This window comes from Dromaius novaehollandiae, chromosome 1 (genome assembly GCF_036370855.1).
Source record: "Dromaius novaehollandiae isolate bDroNov1 chromosome 1, bDroNov1.hap1, whole genome shotgun sequence".
Taxonomy (NCBI): domain Eukaryota; kingdom Metazoa; phylum Chordata; class Aves; order Casuariiformes; family Dromaiidae; genus Dromaius; species Dromaius novaehollandiae.
Window position 1 is genome coordinate 218280705 of NC_088098.1, and position 15570 is coordinate 218296274.

A 15570-nucleotide genomic window follows, 5' to 3' on the forward strand; every position below is an offset into this window, starting at 1 on the left:
TAACCACAGAATTGCTTTTGGCTCCTCTTGACTTAAAAACTGTAGGAACTTGTGAAAGAATGACCAAAGCGCCCTGGATTCCCTCACAAGTTGATAGGCATTTTGTGAATGTCAGCAGTGCGCAAACTTGCCCTCTTCCTAAATAAGGCATTTTTGAAGTCACCTAAGATAATCTAATTTTTCCTATTACTTCACTTTTGCTTTAAAGGATTATTTTTTCATTCAACTTTGCCCGAATACCTTCATGACTGTGACAGCCAGTGGAAGGATTGGGTTGATTTTTACAGGAAATATGTATTCTTCAATGCAGTTACAACTTTGAACTTCATGTGAGTAGGTGTTGCTATTTAAACATGTTTTTTTTAGCCGTGAGACACTGCACTCATGTGATGCATGGAAACTTTCTCAGGTGAATTTTATGCAGTGCTTTGCTCTTTCAAAGCAGGGTTTACAAAAGCTACTCTAACGGTGATGGCTTGCCATCCCCCCATTAGGTCACGTATTCCTACGAAAGATTGTTAAAAGGTCCTTCCTTCAAATGCTTTTGCCACTTGTTGAATTCGCTCCTAAACCTGTTTCTAAGCAAGAGCCTGGGAAAGAGTGAATCTGTACGCGGCGTTTCGCAGCGGTGGCTCATCACGGAGGAGCTCCTCTCTGGCGGCTGCAGAGGTGGCTCAGACCGGTGTGTTTTCCAGGCACACATTTGGCCGTGCTGGCTTCGCCGGCTGCAGAGCCTCGTGCACTGGCAGGATGGTCGTGAACAAAGAGGTTTGAGCAGGACTTTCCCCCGCCCAGTTCAACTCCGGTGAAAACAGTGACAAATATGTCCGTAATTGGACAGGGGAACCCGGGTGCAGTAACAGGCAGTTCAGAACGTGCTGCTTTCCTGGAGGAGAATTGCTGCTTCGCAGCGGTGTGCGGGGGCTGAAGGCCGTCATTAAGCACCTGCTGGCAGTCCCTTCCACTTGCCCAGACTCAGCCTAGGGCTTACACCAAGCCGTGTGACCCGGGTCTGCTTCACGCTTGTGAAAAGGGGGAAGAGGGCACTTTCCAGCTATGCGTTGAGGAAATGAGCCTCTTAAAGCATGTGTGCACCACCCACTCGCCCGTTTCTCGGCAGAAGCTCAGAGCGTGCTTGTGAGCGTTTCCGTAACCGCTTCTTGAGAGGTCGCGAGGAGCCCTGACGGCAGGCAGGAATCCCCTCTTTGTGGGTGTGTTAAGCACCAACACGAACAAGAAATGTGCAGGAAAAACAAGAAATTCCTAACCTTCTTAAATGGAAAGGAATCAAGTTATGCGATCACAGCTACATCTTCATTCTGCATTTAACAATATCAGCTATGTCAGTCTGCTCTTCCTGAGACCTGTGAGCCTCTCACTGAGCTGTGGGACGCTGTCGGTGTCCGTACCTACTTTCCACCTGTCCATAGTTGGTTCTGAAATGTCTAATATTCAACCCCATCAAGATTCATTGAACATTTTGCTGCTGTTAACAGGACTGACTCTACCAGGGGGTCTCGGTTAGTCAGGGGTCACCCTGATCAAAGCTCTGCCTGAGCTATTAGCTGTGCGTTCATTCTTTAACCCACTGCATGGAAGTGACCTTCTATATAGCTACGTTATCCCCCAGTAGCATTTGGGAACCAGGAGCTCTTATGTCTCCATACGGTGCATTTCATCGCAGTTGTCTCCCTTGGACTGTGTCCAGGATGTTCGCTCAGAATAGCTGGGGATTTCACACTATCCAAATTGTTCAGTTCCTCTTCTCCCCAACCTGCTGCTAACCTTGCGGATGCAGCTCTCCACTCCTTACATTGCAGACTGGCTCCGTTCTGTATGTGTAAAAGGCCAAAACCTTCCCAGTAATGCTGGGGGTATTTTGTTCTCTCTCAGTGGATCTTGGGCAGTATCCTAATCCTCTGTGATATTTTTAATATTCCTTGTCTCCATACATTCCTCGGAGCTATTAAACAAGAGCCCAGGTTTCCTTAGTGGATTTTGTTCAAAAACATCCTCGTTACCGTTACGCAGGGCAGTGATATGAGGATAATCTTTCCTGCCTTTTCCAAGCACTTTGCGCTGGTACGGTTGTATTGGATGCCTTTTCATAGTGTAGTCCTGCAATCACTTTTCCGTACAGCTCTGAGCATCCAGCTCGTGCTGCCTGGAAGTCTCCTCATTTGCCAGTTCGGTAATGGGGACATCTTGTCTCTCCGTGCTTTGCGCAGCCTCACTCCTTTTTTTTCCCCCCTGCTCTGAACTCCTATGCTGCTTTCTGCTGGTGGGGTGGAAAAGGAGCTAAGGGTTGTTCCCATACTGTGCTGTTGGCTTTGGTACTGAGCGCAAGCATGGCTAAGCTGCATGTTTGGACCAAGGAGCTGCAGTTATCCAAGTGCGAGAGCTTGGCTGCGTGGAGGGTGTCTGCCTGGAGCAGAAAGCGCTGGGGCAGTACGGCCCGGAGAGCTCCAGCTCGGAGCTGCTGAGCACCTTCCCATCTCTCTTTTCACATCTTTTCACTTTCTTTACTCTTTTTCTGCCCATACACCACCTTCCATTCTGTATTTCTTGTCTCCAGCCTCTACAAACGTCACAAATAAGAGGCAGGTGGCTGTGTCCCTTTGCAGCCCTTTTTCCTGTTCACGTTAGCCACAAGTGATTGCAATGCAGCGCAGAAGTTTTGAGGCCAGCCTTAAAGTAGTTAGTAGTGATCGTAGTCTAGCTACGGTGGCATAAAGAATAGCGTAGCTACAGTCTGCTCCTGTTTTAAAACAAGTTTGTCCATGCTTTCACGAATGCTGCGTGGACCTTCTCTGTGAAGGGAGGCTGCGCCTGTGCCAAGCAGAGATGATGTGGTTTGAGCACTTAACCTCCCTGCGTGGGCCGAACCTCAGGGCTGTTCAGAAATCCCAGCTGCAGATCGCCCCGTCATACCGTCCCTGAACGACAGTGTTTGTCCCTCCACCCGGCTTGGATGTTCTTCCTCCGGCTGCACAGGGTTTTTTTTTTAAGAGGGTTCAGCAGGGCCGTGGCGATGCCAAGCCCGGGGATACAGCAGGTCCCGCCCGTCCAGCTGATCACCGCTGTGGCTGAAAGGGAGAAATCACAGCTTTCCCTGTCTCCCTACCTCCTACCTCCGCTGTCCGTTCTGAGAAGGGTCTGGGAGATACCCAGGCCAGTGAATCAACACTCAAAAACCTTTTAAAACCACAAATGGGCAACAGCCTGGGGGCACAAACCGCTGTGCAGTCGAGGGTAGTCTGCAGTCAGCGACCACAGTCAGCGGCGTGTCGGGAGCACTCGTTCAGGCATGGCTTTGCGTGGGGAAGCCTAACCTCTAATTCTCGCGTCCAGGATTAGAGGTTTGCATCAGCCGCCCCGGGGAGAGGGGGGAAGCGGTGGTCTAACGCCGTCTGTCCTGGGACTGTGGTCAGTCTGCAGACTCGGGCCTCAGAGGGGCTGGATGGGGAGTGCGCACACACAGATGCAAGCTGAAGACGCTCGCAGGAACCCTCCCCTGGTCAAATTGTACCTGGCCCCGCTCCCGAAAGGGCATCGGCTTTCGCAGCTGCACCGGTTCTCCTGGGGGGCAGGACGAGCTCCGTAATGCTGCTTTTTGGAAACCATGAGAAAGCAGTGGGCTCGCAGGGCCCTTTTCCGGCGAGGGGAGGGAGCTGGCTGCCGGCGCGGCATCGCCGGCACGACTGGGTCTCCGAGCAGTCCCAGCTGCAGCAGCGCTGCTGGCAGAGCTTGTTACCGGCGTGCGTGCCCAAAGATCTCTGACGACACGAGCTTTTGCTGATGCCTTTGAACCTGTGAACTCAGGCTGAGCACTCGCTGCTGCCTCGATCCCTCTGGTTCTGCCTCCGTATCTAGTGCTTCCGTCCAGCCCCCGGAAGGTACCCGATAGAGCAGCGTTTTGGCTCGAACTAGGCCCGAGCCCAAGCACCAGCGCTAAGCTTGCAGCCTGTGCTTGCTGGGGAAGGGGCAGCTCTCCCTGCCGAGCGGGGTTGCCCCAGGGGTTCCCCTCCGTGAGCCCGCTGGCCGCCCTCAGCTGCTGCATCCGTGTGTGTGCGCGGGCTTGTGTCCGCGTCCGTGTCCGCGTCCGCGCGTGCGTCCCGGGGCGCCTCGGGGCCGGCAGCGCTAACCGCCTTCTCCCTCCCCCCTCTTCCACCGCAGAGACTTGACTCGCTGCGACTCCGATCCTTCCATCCCGCACATGAGCGACCACCAGCGTATCCCCAGCTCCGCTCCCAAGCTGCTGGCTGCCAGGCCCAACCTGCTGACCAGGTCCATCGAGGAGGCCGCCGCCGGCCACCCTGCCATCTGCGCGGCGACCTCCAACGGCGGCAGCAGGCACGCGGAAGCCTCCTGCCTGGGGGCTTTGCCGGAGCGGCTCTCCGAGAGCCCCATGGTGATGAAGAAGATGATGATGGTGAACCACGGCATGGAGAAGTCCTCCAGCCTCGGGGAGATCAGCCACCCGACAGCCGGCAAGCACAGCCACTCGGATTCCTCCCGCTCGCACAGCCCCAGCTCCACCGACCCAGACACCCCCTCCCCCATCTCTGACTCCCGGCCCAACAGCGTCAAGAACACCCGCATCCCGCAGCTGGCTGCCAAGAAGAACCCGGGGGACGAGGACGGCAACCTGACGGGCGATGAGGTCGACCTCGGCCAGAGCAAGAAGAAGTTCCCCCTAAAGATCTTCAAGAAGCCCAAGAAATAGGAGGATGGGGGAGGAAGAGGAAACCCAACCATGAACCCAACCCATGGGGATGGGGGGGCGGCTTAGAGCAAAGGGAAGCGCTGTACCCGCTCTTCCCAGACCCTGCAGGCTCGGGTGCTCGCCGGCACCCGCTTCCCTCCCCTAGGACCCCTCCGTCTCCGAGTCACGTCGCGCAACACCTGCAGCGGGAGGAGCTATTTAAACTTATTTATTTCCTGATTTCCGAGAAAAAGAAAACAACCGCTCCCCCCGAAGAAAACAGCCACCCTTTCTCCCCCTTCCTGTTTCAGTAGTCCTAGCTTTGCTGTGCATGGCTTCCAGTTACTCCTGCCTCTGCTCAGCCACACGGCATTTGGGTTTGGTTTCAACGTGGTTTTATTTTTTAATTTTATTTTTTAAATTTTTGGGGGGTTCTTCTGCCTCTTCCAACTTTTGCACATGCCGGACGGGAAGTCAGGGCGGTGGGAACCTCGCTGCGACACGCACCGGTTGCACCTTCTGCTCTCCGTCCGCTGCCCCGCGGCTCGGGAGCAAGCGGAGTGGGATGCTCTGCCGCGCCGCAGCAGCCGAGGGAGGAGGGAGCACGGTCCTCGCTCTGCTGTCGGGGGTGATTTCGGTGTGAGCGTTGGGGCAAGTTGCCTTATTCACGTTGCAGCAGTTCTCTCCTCATTTTTACCAATCACTTTTCTACACCTCGGCCCCGTAACTACGACGGTGGGGAGGGAGAAGACCCCGTTTGCGTGCTCTCGATAAGCAAGAGCGAGTAAACCGCCCTTGGAGGTAGGGCTCTGCCCTCGCTGGTACTCGTGCAGCCGGGAGCTCCGGCCAGGAGCGCGCCGGCCTGTCCGTCCCGCTCGCAGCGGATGGGTTTTCCGAAGCGGGGCCGCCTCGGACAGTATTACCCGGCTGGGCACGGCGCTGCCGAACGCTTCCCTTCGGCCGGGGGCACGAATAGCACAAGATAACTACGTAAAGTGCCGGCGGGGTGCCGGGGACGGGCTGTCTCGGAGGGGTGGTGGTGGGTCCAACAGCCGTGTCCGCGCGGAGAGGAGAGCGGTGCTCCTTCGCGCTGGGCCCCCGCGGTGTCCCGGTGTCCCCAAGGCCTCTCTGGTGAGCCGGGGCTGGAGGAGAGCGGCACGGCCGAGTCGAGGGAGTCTCATCCGGCTGCTCAGAGCCGTCCCGGGTGCTTCCCGCGCGGCAGTCGTGGCCGCTAAGATGGAGTCCCCTGCTCCCGGCGGTGACCATCCACGGGCCAAGCCCTGCTCCGTCCCGGGGCCGGCTCCACGCGACTGCCCGCTCCTTGCACACAGCCACCCCACGGCCCTGCTCCGCTGCCCCATCCATCCCCAGCCCGGCACGCCGTGCTGCCCGCTCACCATGGGCCGGGATTTGGCACTTTTCTGCCCATTTCTGGAGGGAGGTTACCAGCGAGGCCAACCAGGGAGGGGGTTTACCTGCTGGCTGCAGGGGGGAAGCCCCACATCGATGGGGGGGGTATGGTTTTGGTTCCGTAGGGGTTAGTTAGACGGTTACACTTGCTTTAAGTGGAAATTCCTCTAAACGACTAAGTGCCTGCATTTCCCCGGGGCGCGGGGAGGGGGACGGGGCGGCCGCTGTTGCCGCTGCTTGGGGCCGGCGCGGGGCAGGGGGCTCGCCGCAGCGTCCCGGACCCCCGGCCGTGCTGCTCGCGGCGGCGGGGACCTGCCGAGGCTTTGGGGAGACGGGGTGGGAGGTCCCTGGGACGGCCACCGTCGACGCATCTGCCAACTCTCTTTGATTTTTTTTTTTTTTTTTGGGTCATTTCATAAAACTTTTGAATCCAATAAAGCATGTAGTATATTTTAACAGCCGGCGGCTGCTGCTCTCTCCTTCCAGCCTCTCCCGGCGCGCGCGGAGGCCGGCGGAGCGGGGGGTCCGGCGGGGTGAGGGGCGCCCCGTGCCCGGCGTCAGGACTCGTAGCTGCCGGCGAGGTCGCTGCTGGTGAGGGTGATGGTGAAGGGCACGTCGATGACGACGACCTCGGCCGCGTCGCGGGCGGTGGCCGTGCGCCAGGAGCGCAGGGGCTGGGTGGCTTTCTGGAAGCGCTGCGGGGCGGGCGCCGCGCTGAGCATCGCCGCCGGCTCCCCACGGATGGTCCGCGCCTGCCCCCTCCCCGTCCCCGTCCCCGTCCCCGGCGGGACCCCGGCCCGCGCACTCACGTCGCTCAGCGTCCCCGACTCGCGGCCCAGGGCGGCGGCGGCCCAGAGCGGGATCTGCAGGCAGGTGAAGACGCCCACGCAGATGCCCAGGTTCCTGCCCCAGGCCGGGTACTCGTAGGCGCCGTAGCGCGGGGCCGCGCCGGACAGGTCCAGGAAGGTGTAGATGAGCGTGAACTGGCGGGGCAGAGCAGGCAGGAGCACGGGGACCCCTCGGCACCGCTGCCCCACACGGTCCCATAGCGCGGACTGGGCTGTGCCCAACGCCATCCCCATGTCCGAGGGGGCCGGGCACCACCGGGACCTCCAGAGCTGCCCCAAACCCGCTCCAGCACCACGGGGAGACCCTCGAGGATGCCAGGGCCGGGGCTGCCCCGCTCCGAACGCGCCTAGACCTGGCAGAACCAAGGCTGGAGAGGAGGGAGGGACACGATGGGATGCAACGGGATGCGATGGGACGTGATGGGATGCGGTGGGACCTGATGGGATGCGGTGGGACATGATGGGATGTGATGGGTCGTGATGGGATGCGGTGGGACGTGATGGGATGTGACGGGACATGATGGGACGCAATGGGACGTGATGGGACACAACGGGACGTGATGGGACACGACGGGAGCTCTTCCCCCCTTGCCCCTGAGCTTCGGGCGGGCGCGCGGCGCTTACCAGCAGCAGGCAGGGCGTGAAGAAGACCCAGCACACCTTGAAGTAGCCCAACATGCGGCTGCACCAGGGCGGGCACCGGCAGATCATGTCCACGATGTCCTGGCAGAACTGGTTCACACCTGCGGGCGCCCAAACGAGACGCGGTCACGGCCGGCACGCGGGTGGCAGCCCCCGTCCGGGGCGTCCCCGGCACCCTGCGCCGGGCCGAGGGTCGTGCTGGGTGCTGAGCACCCCCGGCTTTATGGGGTGGGAGGAAATCGGAGCTCCAGGACACGGAAAACCGCAGCCCGGCTGCTCCGTCCCACTGCACCACTCACCGTAGCAGAAGGCGACGCCGAGGCACATGAAGAGGGCGATGATGATGAGGCCGAAGCCGGTGCTGTAGGTGTCAATAAGCGTGAACCAGAAGATGCCACCCTGCAAGGCGAGGTTGGATGCGGGTGTCAGCGCCCGCGGCCGTGCTGGGGGGGACTGTCCGTGCTGGGGCTCCGGCTCCGGCCCCCCCGGCCCCGCGCGGGTCCCGCCACACCTGGGTCACCAGCAGCAGCCCCAGCAGGTAGGAGGTGACGCAGAAGGCGCCCAGCAGCGCCGTCTTCCGCCTCCCGTTGCGCAGGGCCGGGAACTCGTCCAGGATGGCCGTGAGGATGCCCTCGATGTTCCCGAACTGAGGGACGGGGACATCGGTGCAGGGTGACAACCCTGTCACTGACCCCCCCCAGAGGGGACAGTTCCTGCGGGGGGGGGTCCCTGGGGTCCCATCCCTGCGACACCAGGGCACGTGGAGCTGCCTGCACCCAGGGTCAGTGGGATGCAGCTGCATCCCTGCCCCACGTGCAGCCCCACGTGGGACCTGCAAGGGGCCCCGGCGTCCCCCCGTCCCCGTCCTCGCGCTCTCGGCCCGTGCACGTCACGCCGGCCGCCTGCCCGGGACGGGGTGTACCTGGCACCCCAAGGCCAGGCGCGGGGCGGGACATGGGGCTGCCCGGGGGGACAATCACCAGGGTGTCGACTCCCAGAGTGAAGAGCATGAGGAAGAAGAGGATGGACCAGAACGTGGAGCCGGGCAGCAGGGCGAGGGCTTCGGGGTAAGCCACGAACGCCAGCCCCGGGCCTGCGGGCGGGAGGGAAGGGCGAGAAAGGAGGTGGCCGTGGCGCGTTGCACCGACGCCAGCGCCCCGTCCAGGCTCGCCCGCGGCCCCGGCCCCCCGGGACGTCCCGAGCCCCCACCTGAGTCCACGACGTCGCCCACGGGCACTTGCTTCGTCCGGGCCATGTGCCCCAGCACGGAGAAGATGGCGAAGCCGGCGAAGAAGCTGGTGCAGCAGTTCCCGACGGCGATGACCAAGGTGTCCCTGCCGGGGAGGGTGTCACGGCGGTGCCCCCCGCCGCCCCGCTCCCCCCAGCCGCGGCCGCGGCGCTCCCCACTCACCGGACGACGTTGTTGTCGAACTTGTTGTAGGAGGCCATGGAGAGCAGCCCGCCGAAGCCGATGCCCAGCGAGTAGAAGATCTGCGAGGCCGCGTCGCTCCACACCTGCCGGGGACGAGGGCGCGGGAGGCTGCGGAGACACGGGGACGGCGCCAGCCCGTCCCCGTCCCCGTCCCCGGCGGCGCGGCGTTACCTGCGCGCTCTGCAGCTTGCTCCAGTCCGAGGAGAGGTAGAAGCGGACGCCGTCGATGGAGCCGTCCAGCGTGGCCCCGCGGATGAGGAGGATGAGGAGCACCAGGTAGGGGAAGGTGGCGGTGAAGTAGACCACCTGCGCGGAGGGCGGCACGGCTCGGCCCTGCTCTGCTCCGCCGGCCCCCCCGGCCCCACGGTGCCCCCCGCTCACCTTGCCCGAGCTGCGGATGCCCTTGAGCATGCAGAGGAAAACCACGGCCCAGGCGGCCAGCAGGCACAGGGCGAGCGGCCACTGCACCGCGCCGGGGTCCCCGAGGCCGGAGCTGTGCGTCACCCCCAGCACCTGCTCGCTGCACCGCGGACGCCCGTTAGCGGGATGGGGCACGGTGGCAACGCGGCCCCCCAGGACCCGGGGCTGGTCCCCTGCCAGCATCGCGGCCGGGCTCGGCGACTCACTTCCAGAAGGTCTCGCTGGCGCTGAAGCCAGTGACGTTCCCCGACTCGTTCTGCAGGGCACAGACCCCACGGTCCCGTCACTGTCCCCGTCCCCATCCCCGCTGCCCCCCCCGAAACGTGGCGCCGGGCTGGCACGGGGGGACCGACCTGGCAGAGGGGCTTGTTCCGGGGGGCACCGCAGGACCAGGGCAGCGGGTTCTGGAAGGACCTGCCCAGGTAGTAGAAAGCCCAGGCGAGGATGACGGTGTAGTAGAGGGACACCAGGGAGGACACCAGCAGCATGCTGACGCCGATGCCTGCAGGTGGGACACGGACACGTCCCACGGCCACGTCCCACGGCCATGTCCCGGAGCCGGGCGAGGGAGGAGGGGGCCGTGGGGGGGCCGGTGGCCCCACCTTTCAGGAGCGGGCAGCACTTCCAGACGGTGACGGGCCCCGTGGCACCGTACTGCCCCAGGCTCAGCTCCATGAGGAAGAGGGGGAGCCCGGTGAGGAACAGCATGACGAAGTAGGGGATGAGGAAGACGCCTGGGAGGAAGGAGAAGAGCAGCGAGTCAGCGAGGCGTCCGGCCGGGGACCGCAGCCCTGAGCAGAGACGCGCGCGGCCCTGGGATGCCCAGGTGGGTCCGACCCACCGTCTTCTCCGCAGAGCAAATCCTGCTCTGTGCAGCCTCAAGGAGGCCAAAGGCGGGCTGCAAAAGGACGTTTTCCGGGGGGGAAGGGGCATTTCCCAGCCACAGCCACTCAAAAAGCCCGGGAGCGGGCAGGTTGCCCCAGCTCCACCGGCCTCTGCGCAGTCGGGGGCTGCAGCGGCTGCTGTCACCATCCACGAGCCCGAAGGGCACCGGGCTGCAGGGCCACCAGTGCAGTGAGCGCAGCAGTGCTCAGCCCAGGGCACCACGAAATCGTGTCCCCTGCTGTGTCAGCGCCCGGCTAACGCGCCCGGCGGGCGCATCCCGTCCCGGTGCCCACGGGCAGCGCGGGGCCGCGCAGGCGGCAGTGACATCCAGTGGCGACTGCACCGATCGCTGCGCCGGGCCGCGCAGGCCGGGGCCGCGGGCAGGAGCTGCAGCCCGTTGCTGGCTCCTCCGAGCAGGGAGGCTGCAAACTTGCACCCAGGGGAGCCCGGTGCATCCCTGCTCCAGCGGGAGCGTGATGCCGGCGGCAGAGCAACGCGGGCGCGAGCAAAGCAGGGCCACAGACGGGCCCTGCTCCGCCTGCAAGCCACGAAGGCACCGGCCGGCGGAGAGGCACAGAAACGGGGCTCTCACGGCCCGGGGAGGTTTCTGCAGCGCCTGCTCCCGCCGCCCTGCCGCACTTTGCCCTGGCCCGGAGCCATGGAGGGTCATTGCCCCGCGCCTGGCCGCCTTCCCGGGCGCCGGCAGGGACGGGCGGCTTTGCACCCGCGGCCGGTGCCGCCCCGGGGACCGTCGCCGGCCGCCGCGCGGGGCCTCACCTCCGCCGTTGCGGTAGCACAGGTAGGGGAAGCGCCACACGTTGCCCAGCCCCACGCTGTAGCCCAGGCAGGAGAGCAGGAACTCGTGCTTCCCGGCCCAGGCGTCCCGCGGGGCGCCGGGGGCCGGGGGCTGCGGCGGGGGGGCCGGCCAGGGCTGCGGCGCGGGGCTCGGCGCCTGGAAGATGTTCACCTGCGGAGGGAGGCGAGGGTGGAGACGCCGTGTTTTGACGCCGGAGCACCAAAACGGTTGGAGAGCAGAGCACACGGCACCAAAAGCATCTCCTGCTCATTGCTGCATCCCGGCTGCCCCTGCCCTCACCTCCGCTCTCGCTAGGGACAAGCCCTTGGTCACCCCGAGCAGAGCAATGTCCCTGGAGCGATGTGACGCATCACTTAAGCTCCTTCCACCAGCCACGCTGCCTCTCATTCCAGCCTCACCCAACCCTCCTGAGATCCTTCACCCAGGTCCTTCACCCAGGCTGGGGCCTGTTTCCCAGCACAGGACGGCACCCGCGTGTGATGGGTCCGGGCTCATGTGCCCTGCACGGAGCTTTTGGGCCACGGACAGGCCCCTTGGCACAGGGATGTCTGCTGGCGTGCAAAGTCCGCAGGCGGAGCTCAGCTTCCTCCATGGACCTCATCCACGGGGAATCTCAGCCTAGGAGTGCCGGCACTTGCGTGAGCTTGCTTCCTCCAGAGACCGGGGAGAGATGCACTGTGCTCCGTCCAGATAAGATACCAGATATCAGCGCTTGATTAGCTGTGGATCACCGGGACAAACTGCACATTAGCCGTGCCATGGGTGCTGGCTCGCCCCAGCAGGCTCTGCCGCGCATCTGGCACGGTATCAAAGCCACCCAGCCTCCAGCAAGCCTGGGACAAAGATGCCTGTTGTGCCTGGGCACAGCGAGCGTCAGCGCAGCCCCAGCAAGTCCTCATGGACCTGGCTGGCTGCACAGCGCTGTCCCGGGCTCCAAGCACAGACTGCAGATCCCATCCTCCGGTGCTTCCCACTCTCCCGGTCCCACGTTGCCCAGAGACACTCAAGGACCCTCTGGGCAAGTCTCCTGGCGCAGGATACCGCTCTTGCCCTTCTCCTGCAGGCTGCTGTGAGGAACCTTGTTCACCACCCAAAGCAGCCGGGGGACCTGCAAGCCTCCAGACGGGAGCCCAGCCGTGCTTGCGGCTGTGCAGGCACCCCAACACGAGGGCTTCTGCACAGCCAGTGCCAACCCAGAGGGGTTCACGGTGGTGCCCAGAGGACGATCGCGGTGGCTTGGCAGGGCATCGTGGTGAGGAACTGCCCGGGAGGCGGCACCTGGCCAGCATGATGCCACCGCCTTGGAAGACCTAACCCACAGGCGATGGGAGCTGGTGTTGCATGTTGGCCGTGCTGTTAGAGGCAGCAAAGCCTCCTGAGGCTGCTGTCCCGACCGGCAGGGAAATCATCCCTCCCAGGGTGTCATTCTGGGTCATCATCTCCGGTTTGGCTGGTTCCCCACGAGGAAAGTCAGTGGCATGGGCCTGGAAGGCAGCAGACCGCACTGCGCCCAGCAGAGCCCCGTTGGCCTCCCCGTGCCCCACGCAGCGTTTGCACAGACGTTGGGGTCGATTCCCCAACAGAAGGGAAAGTGGTGGGGTCATTGCAGCCTTTGCATCGCAGACCTGCACCCAGGGGCTGGAGGAAGGGCACTTTGGCCCTTGCACTGCCGCACGGAGCCAGACGGAGCCCCACAGCCTCGCCGTCCCCTTGGCGTCTGGGCTGCAAGGCACCACGTGCTGCGGAAAGCTCCGCAGTTCCCGGCAGCACAGCCGCGTCCCCGCGGGGTCCCCCCCGTCCTACCGTGGGCTCTGGCGGCGCGGCGGGGGCCCGGAGCCCCGGCGTGGCGAGGTGCCCGGTGCACGGCATTTCCTGCTCGGCGGCAGGGAGGGCCGGCCACGCCGCTCACCTGTGCCGGGTGCAGCTCCGCCCCGGGCCTGCCCCGCTCCCGGCACGGGATGCACCGCGCCGGCATCCCCGGGAGCTTCCCGGAGCTTCTGGGGACGTGAGGAAGAGGGGAGAGCGGTGCAGAAGAGAGCCTGAACCTCTGATCCGTCCATAAAAGAGTCAGTGTTTCTACGAGCCATTGAGTCATCTGTTCTTAACGTTTCCACCTCCTTTCCTCTGCATCTTCCAGGGAACACTGGGATCAGGTCTCTAAGCCCTCGATCCTCTGCTGCACACCAGCGTCTGTCTGTCCCTCAATGTTACATGCATTTTTTGTGGCTGATGCACTGGCCCTGCCTCTCTTTGGCCATTTCTGTGACACTGCACCCGGAGCCAGGCTGTTTCTGTTCTCTGAAGGAAGCAGGTTCCTGGGAAGCAGGAATTATCCCTTCAACCAGGGCAATCGCCCACCACCATGGTAGGGAAGGGAGAGTGGAGAACGGGGCGGATTTCTAATCCGGACTCAGCAGGAACAACTATTTTCAACACAAAACACTTCTGCGGGCTGGGATTGGGTGTTGAACTGCCCAGGCTTCCACTCAGCTCGTGATTCCCTCGGAAAGACTGTAAACTCGTGTCTTTGGGGTGACTGCAGTTGAATCTAACTCAGAAGAAAAAGGAAGCTCATCGTGGGAGGAAGCCAAAGGCAGAAGGAGACATGCCACCCGGTGACTGTGGTTGCCTCCGCCTCACGCCATCTGCCAGGCCACGCTTGTGGTCCTGGGGCTGTGCAACGTCCTGGAGCTCACAACAGAGACAACCAAAATCAAGTGGTGTCTCTAAATAAGCGGCTTTTCTACCGATGTTTCTGGGTCAAGGAAAATTCCACCCAAAAGAGGGTTGGAATGGAAGAGACATGTTTAACTTTGGTAATTTTTGTGGTCCTGCTTATGGTACAGCCTGGCAGTTGTCCCAAGGCAAGTGAGGAACCAATAATGAATCAGAGTTGGGAAATCAGTTTTCTCAGAATCCATCATGTGGACCGTGATACACAAAACAAGCACGAGGTGGAGGATTAGATGCCTCCATCTGTGTTTTCTCCTTACAGACTAGATCCCCTAAGATATCCCATAAGATACTCACAACTTCTCCTGGAGCCTAGAGGCACTCAGAGCCAGTCACAGAGCAGTGTGGGCTCCCTGTCCCCAGCAGGATTAAGACACCTCCATGAAGCTAAGGCTGTGATTTAAAGCCTCCACTTCACCCTCATGGTTTCCTTGCTTTGGCCACCAGTGAGAATCCCCTCATCCAGAGGGAAGATGTGGACTCGAGACTGCCCTGCTTTCCTGGTTACGTAGTCAGAGCTGTAACCATCACCACCATCAATGGCTGTTTTGGAAAACAGGACTGCTGAAAGGCAGGTCTTGGACACCGTGGTCCAGAAGAGGGATTGGCATCACGACATCACACAGCACGTCGCTGTAGAGGACCAAGACATGAATATCCGTGGTTTCCAGCTGGTCTAGCACCCCTGGTCCCCGCAGAGCATGCCAGGCGCTGGGCTTGTGCCCAAGCTCCCCAGCTGCCTCCATCCTAGGTGAGACCTCATGTGTCAGCAAGAGCTGGGAGCTGAGCGTCCCGTTGTACATCCACCCCTTTATCCACGGCACGATCAGGTCCTTTGTCTTGTGGCTTCGTATCACAGGAATTTAAGGTTCTGAAGTAAACTCGTCTTAGTTTTGAGTGCTGGAAATCAGCAAAAGAGTGAGAATGGGAACCTGCTGGCAAAGACGCCCCAGCCATGGCTGTCGCAGAGCCGGGCGGAGGCAAGCACTGCTGCAGCGTCAGGAAGCCGGGTTTTCATCGCTGCGCTTCCTTCCAGAATCACCTCTCGGGCTTTGGGTTTATCGTGGTCATTCAGGTCTAGCCACAGGCACGCCGGAGGAGAGGAGGCTGCCTTTCCGCTGTAACGGTTTTAACCCGTGACGTCCTGTCACGGTCTCACGAAATGAAACTGCTCCACCTACCACTGGTTTTTGAAAAAAGAGTGAATTAAAAAAAAAAAGAGTAGGAGAACTCGAGGGCAAAGATCAAGCACAGCTCAAGGTTCAAATAAATCACAATGCTGGTTTTTTTTTTTTAATCCTGTAGGCCCTTTTCCAGTAAAACAGAGAAATAACCCAAAATTTCTGGTCATCTCTGATCAGTTCCATAATTTGCCCGTGCCTCAGCCTTGCCAGGAGGACACCTGGGCTGCCAACGCCACCGGAGCGGGGCTCGTTTCACCGCGCCGGCCATCTCCAGAGCCAGCCTCCATGCCGACGAGGCAGTAACTGCCCGTTTTTGGTCCGAGCCAGAACGGGGACAACCTATTTCTTCTGGAGCGCTGTTTCTTCACAGGTTACGCTGCCATGACCCAAAACCTCGTGAGGTTTCTGGGGCGACGCTGAGCTCTCCGTGGCGTCCTGCCCCGGGAGGCTGTGGGTGCCGAAGGGCTCCACGCTGTCCCCTGCGGGTGGGCGCT

At 61.7% G+C, this 15570-nt stretch overlaps 2 protein-coding genes across 6 annotated transcripts in view; one reads left to right on the plus strand and one right to left on the minus strand.

The window, feature by feature from the left end:
* STIM1 (stromal interaction molecule 1) overlaps nt 1–6573 on the plus strand; it is a 104372-nt gene extending 97799 nt beyond the window's left edge. For all 5 annotated transcript variants that reach the window (XM_064505273.1, XM_064505276.1, XM_064505275.1 and 2 more), the window contains one exon: nt 4177–6573. In XM_064505273.1, coding sequence (XP_064361343.1) covers nt 4177–4726 — 550 coding nt within the window. In that variant the 3' untranslated portion in view covers nt 4727–6573. The remainder of the gene's footprint in view (nt 1–4176) is intronic.
* LOC112993729 (sodium-dependent proline transporter-like) lies at nt 6545–13044 on the minus strand. The gene is made up of 15 exons (XM_026117609.2): nt 12963–13044; nt 11120–11309; nt 10060–10191; nt 9811–9959; nt 9664–9713; nt 9419–9557; nt 9209–9343; nt 9017–9120; nt 8815–8939; nt 8586–8698; nt 8117–8251; nt 7905–8004; nt 7588–7706; nt 6925–7098; nt 6545–6810 (listed from the first exon to the last, which is right to left on the minus strand). Exons 1-15 carry the CDS (start codon nt 13026–13028, stop codon nt 6673–6675), a joined length of 1869 nt encoding a protein of 622 aa, XP_025973394.2. The 5' UTR covers nt 13029–13044; the 3' UTR covers nt 6545–6672.
* Between the last annotated feature and the right edge of the window lie 2526 nt (nt 13045–15570).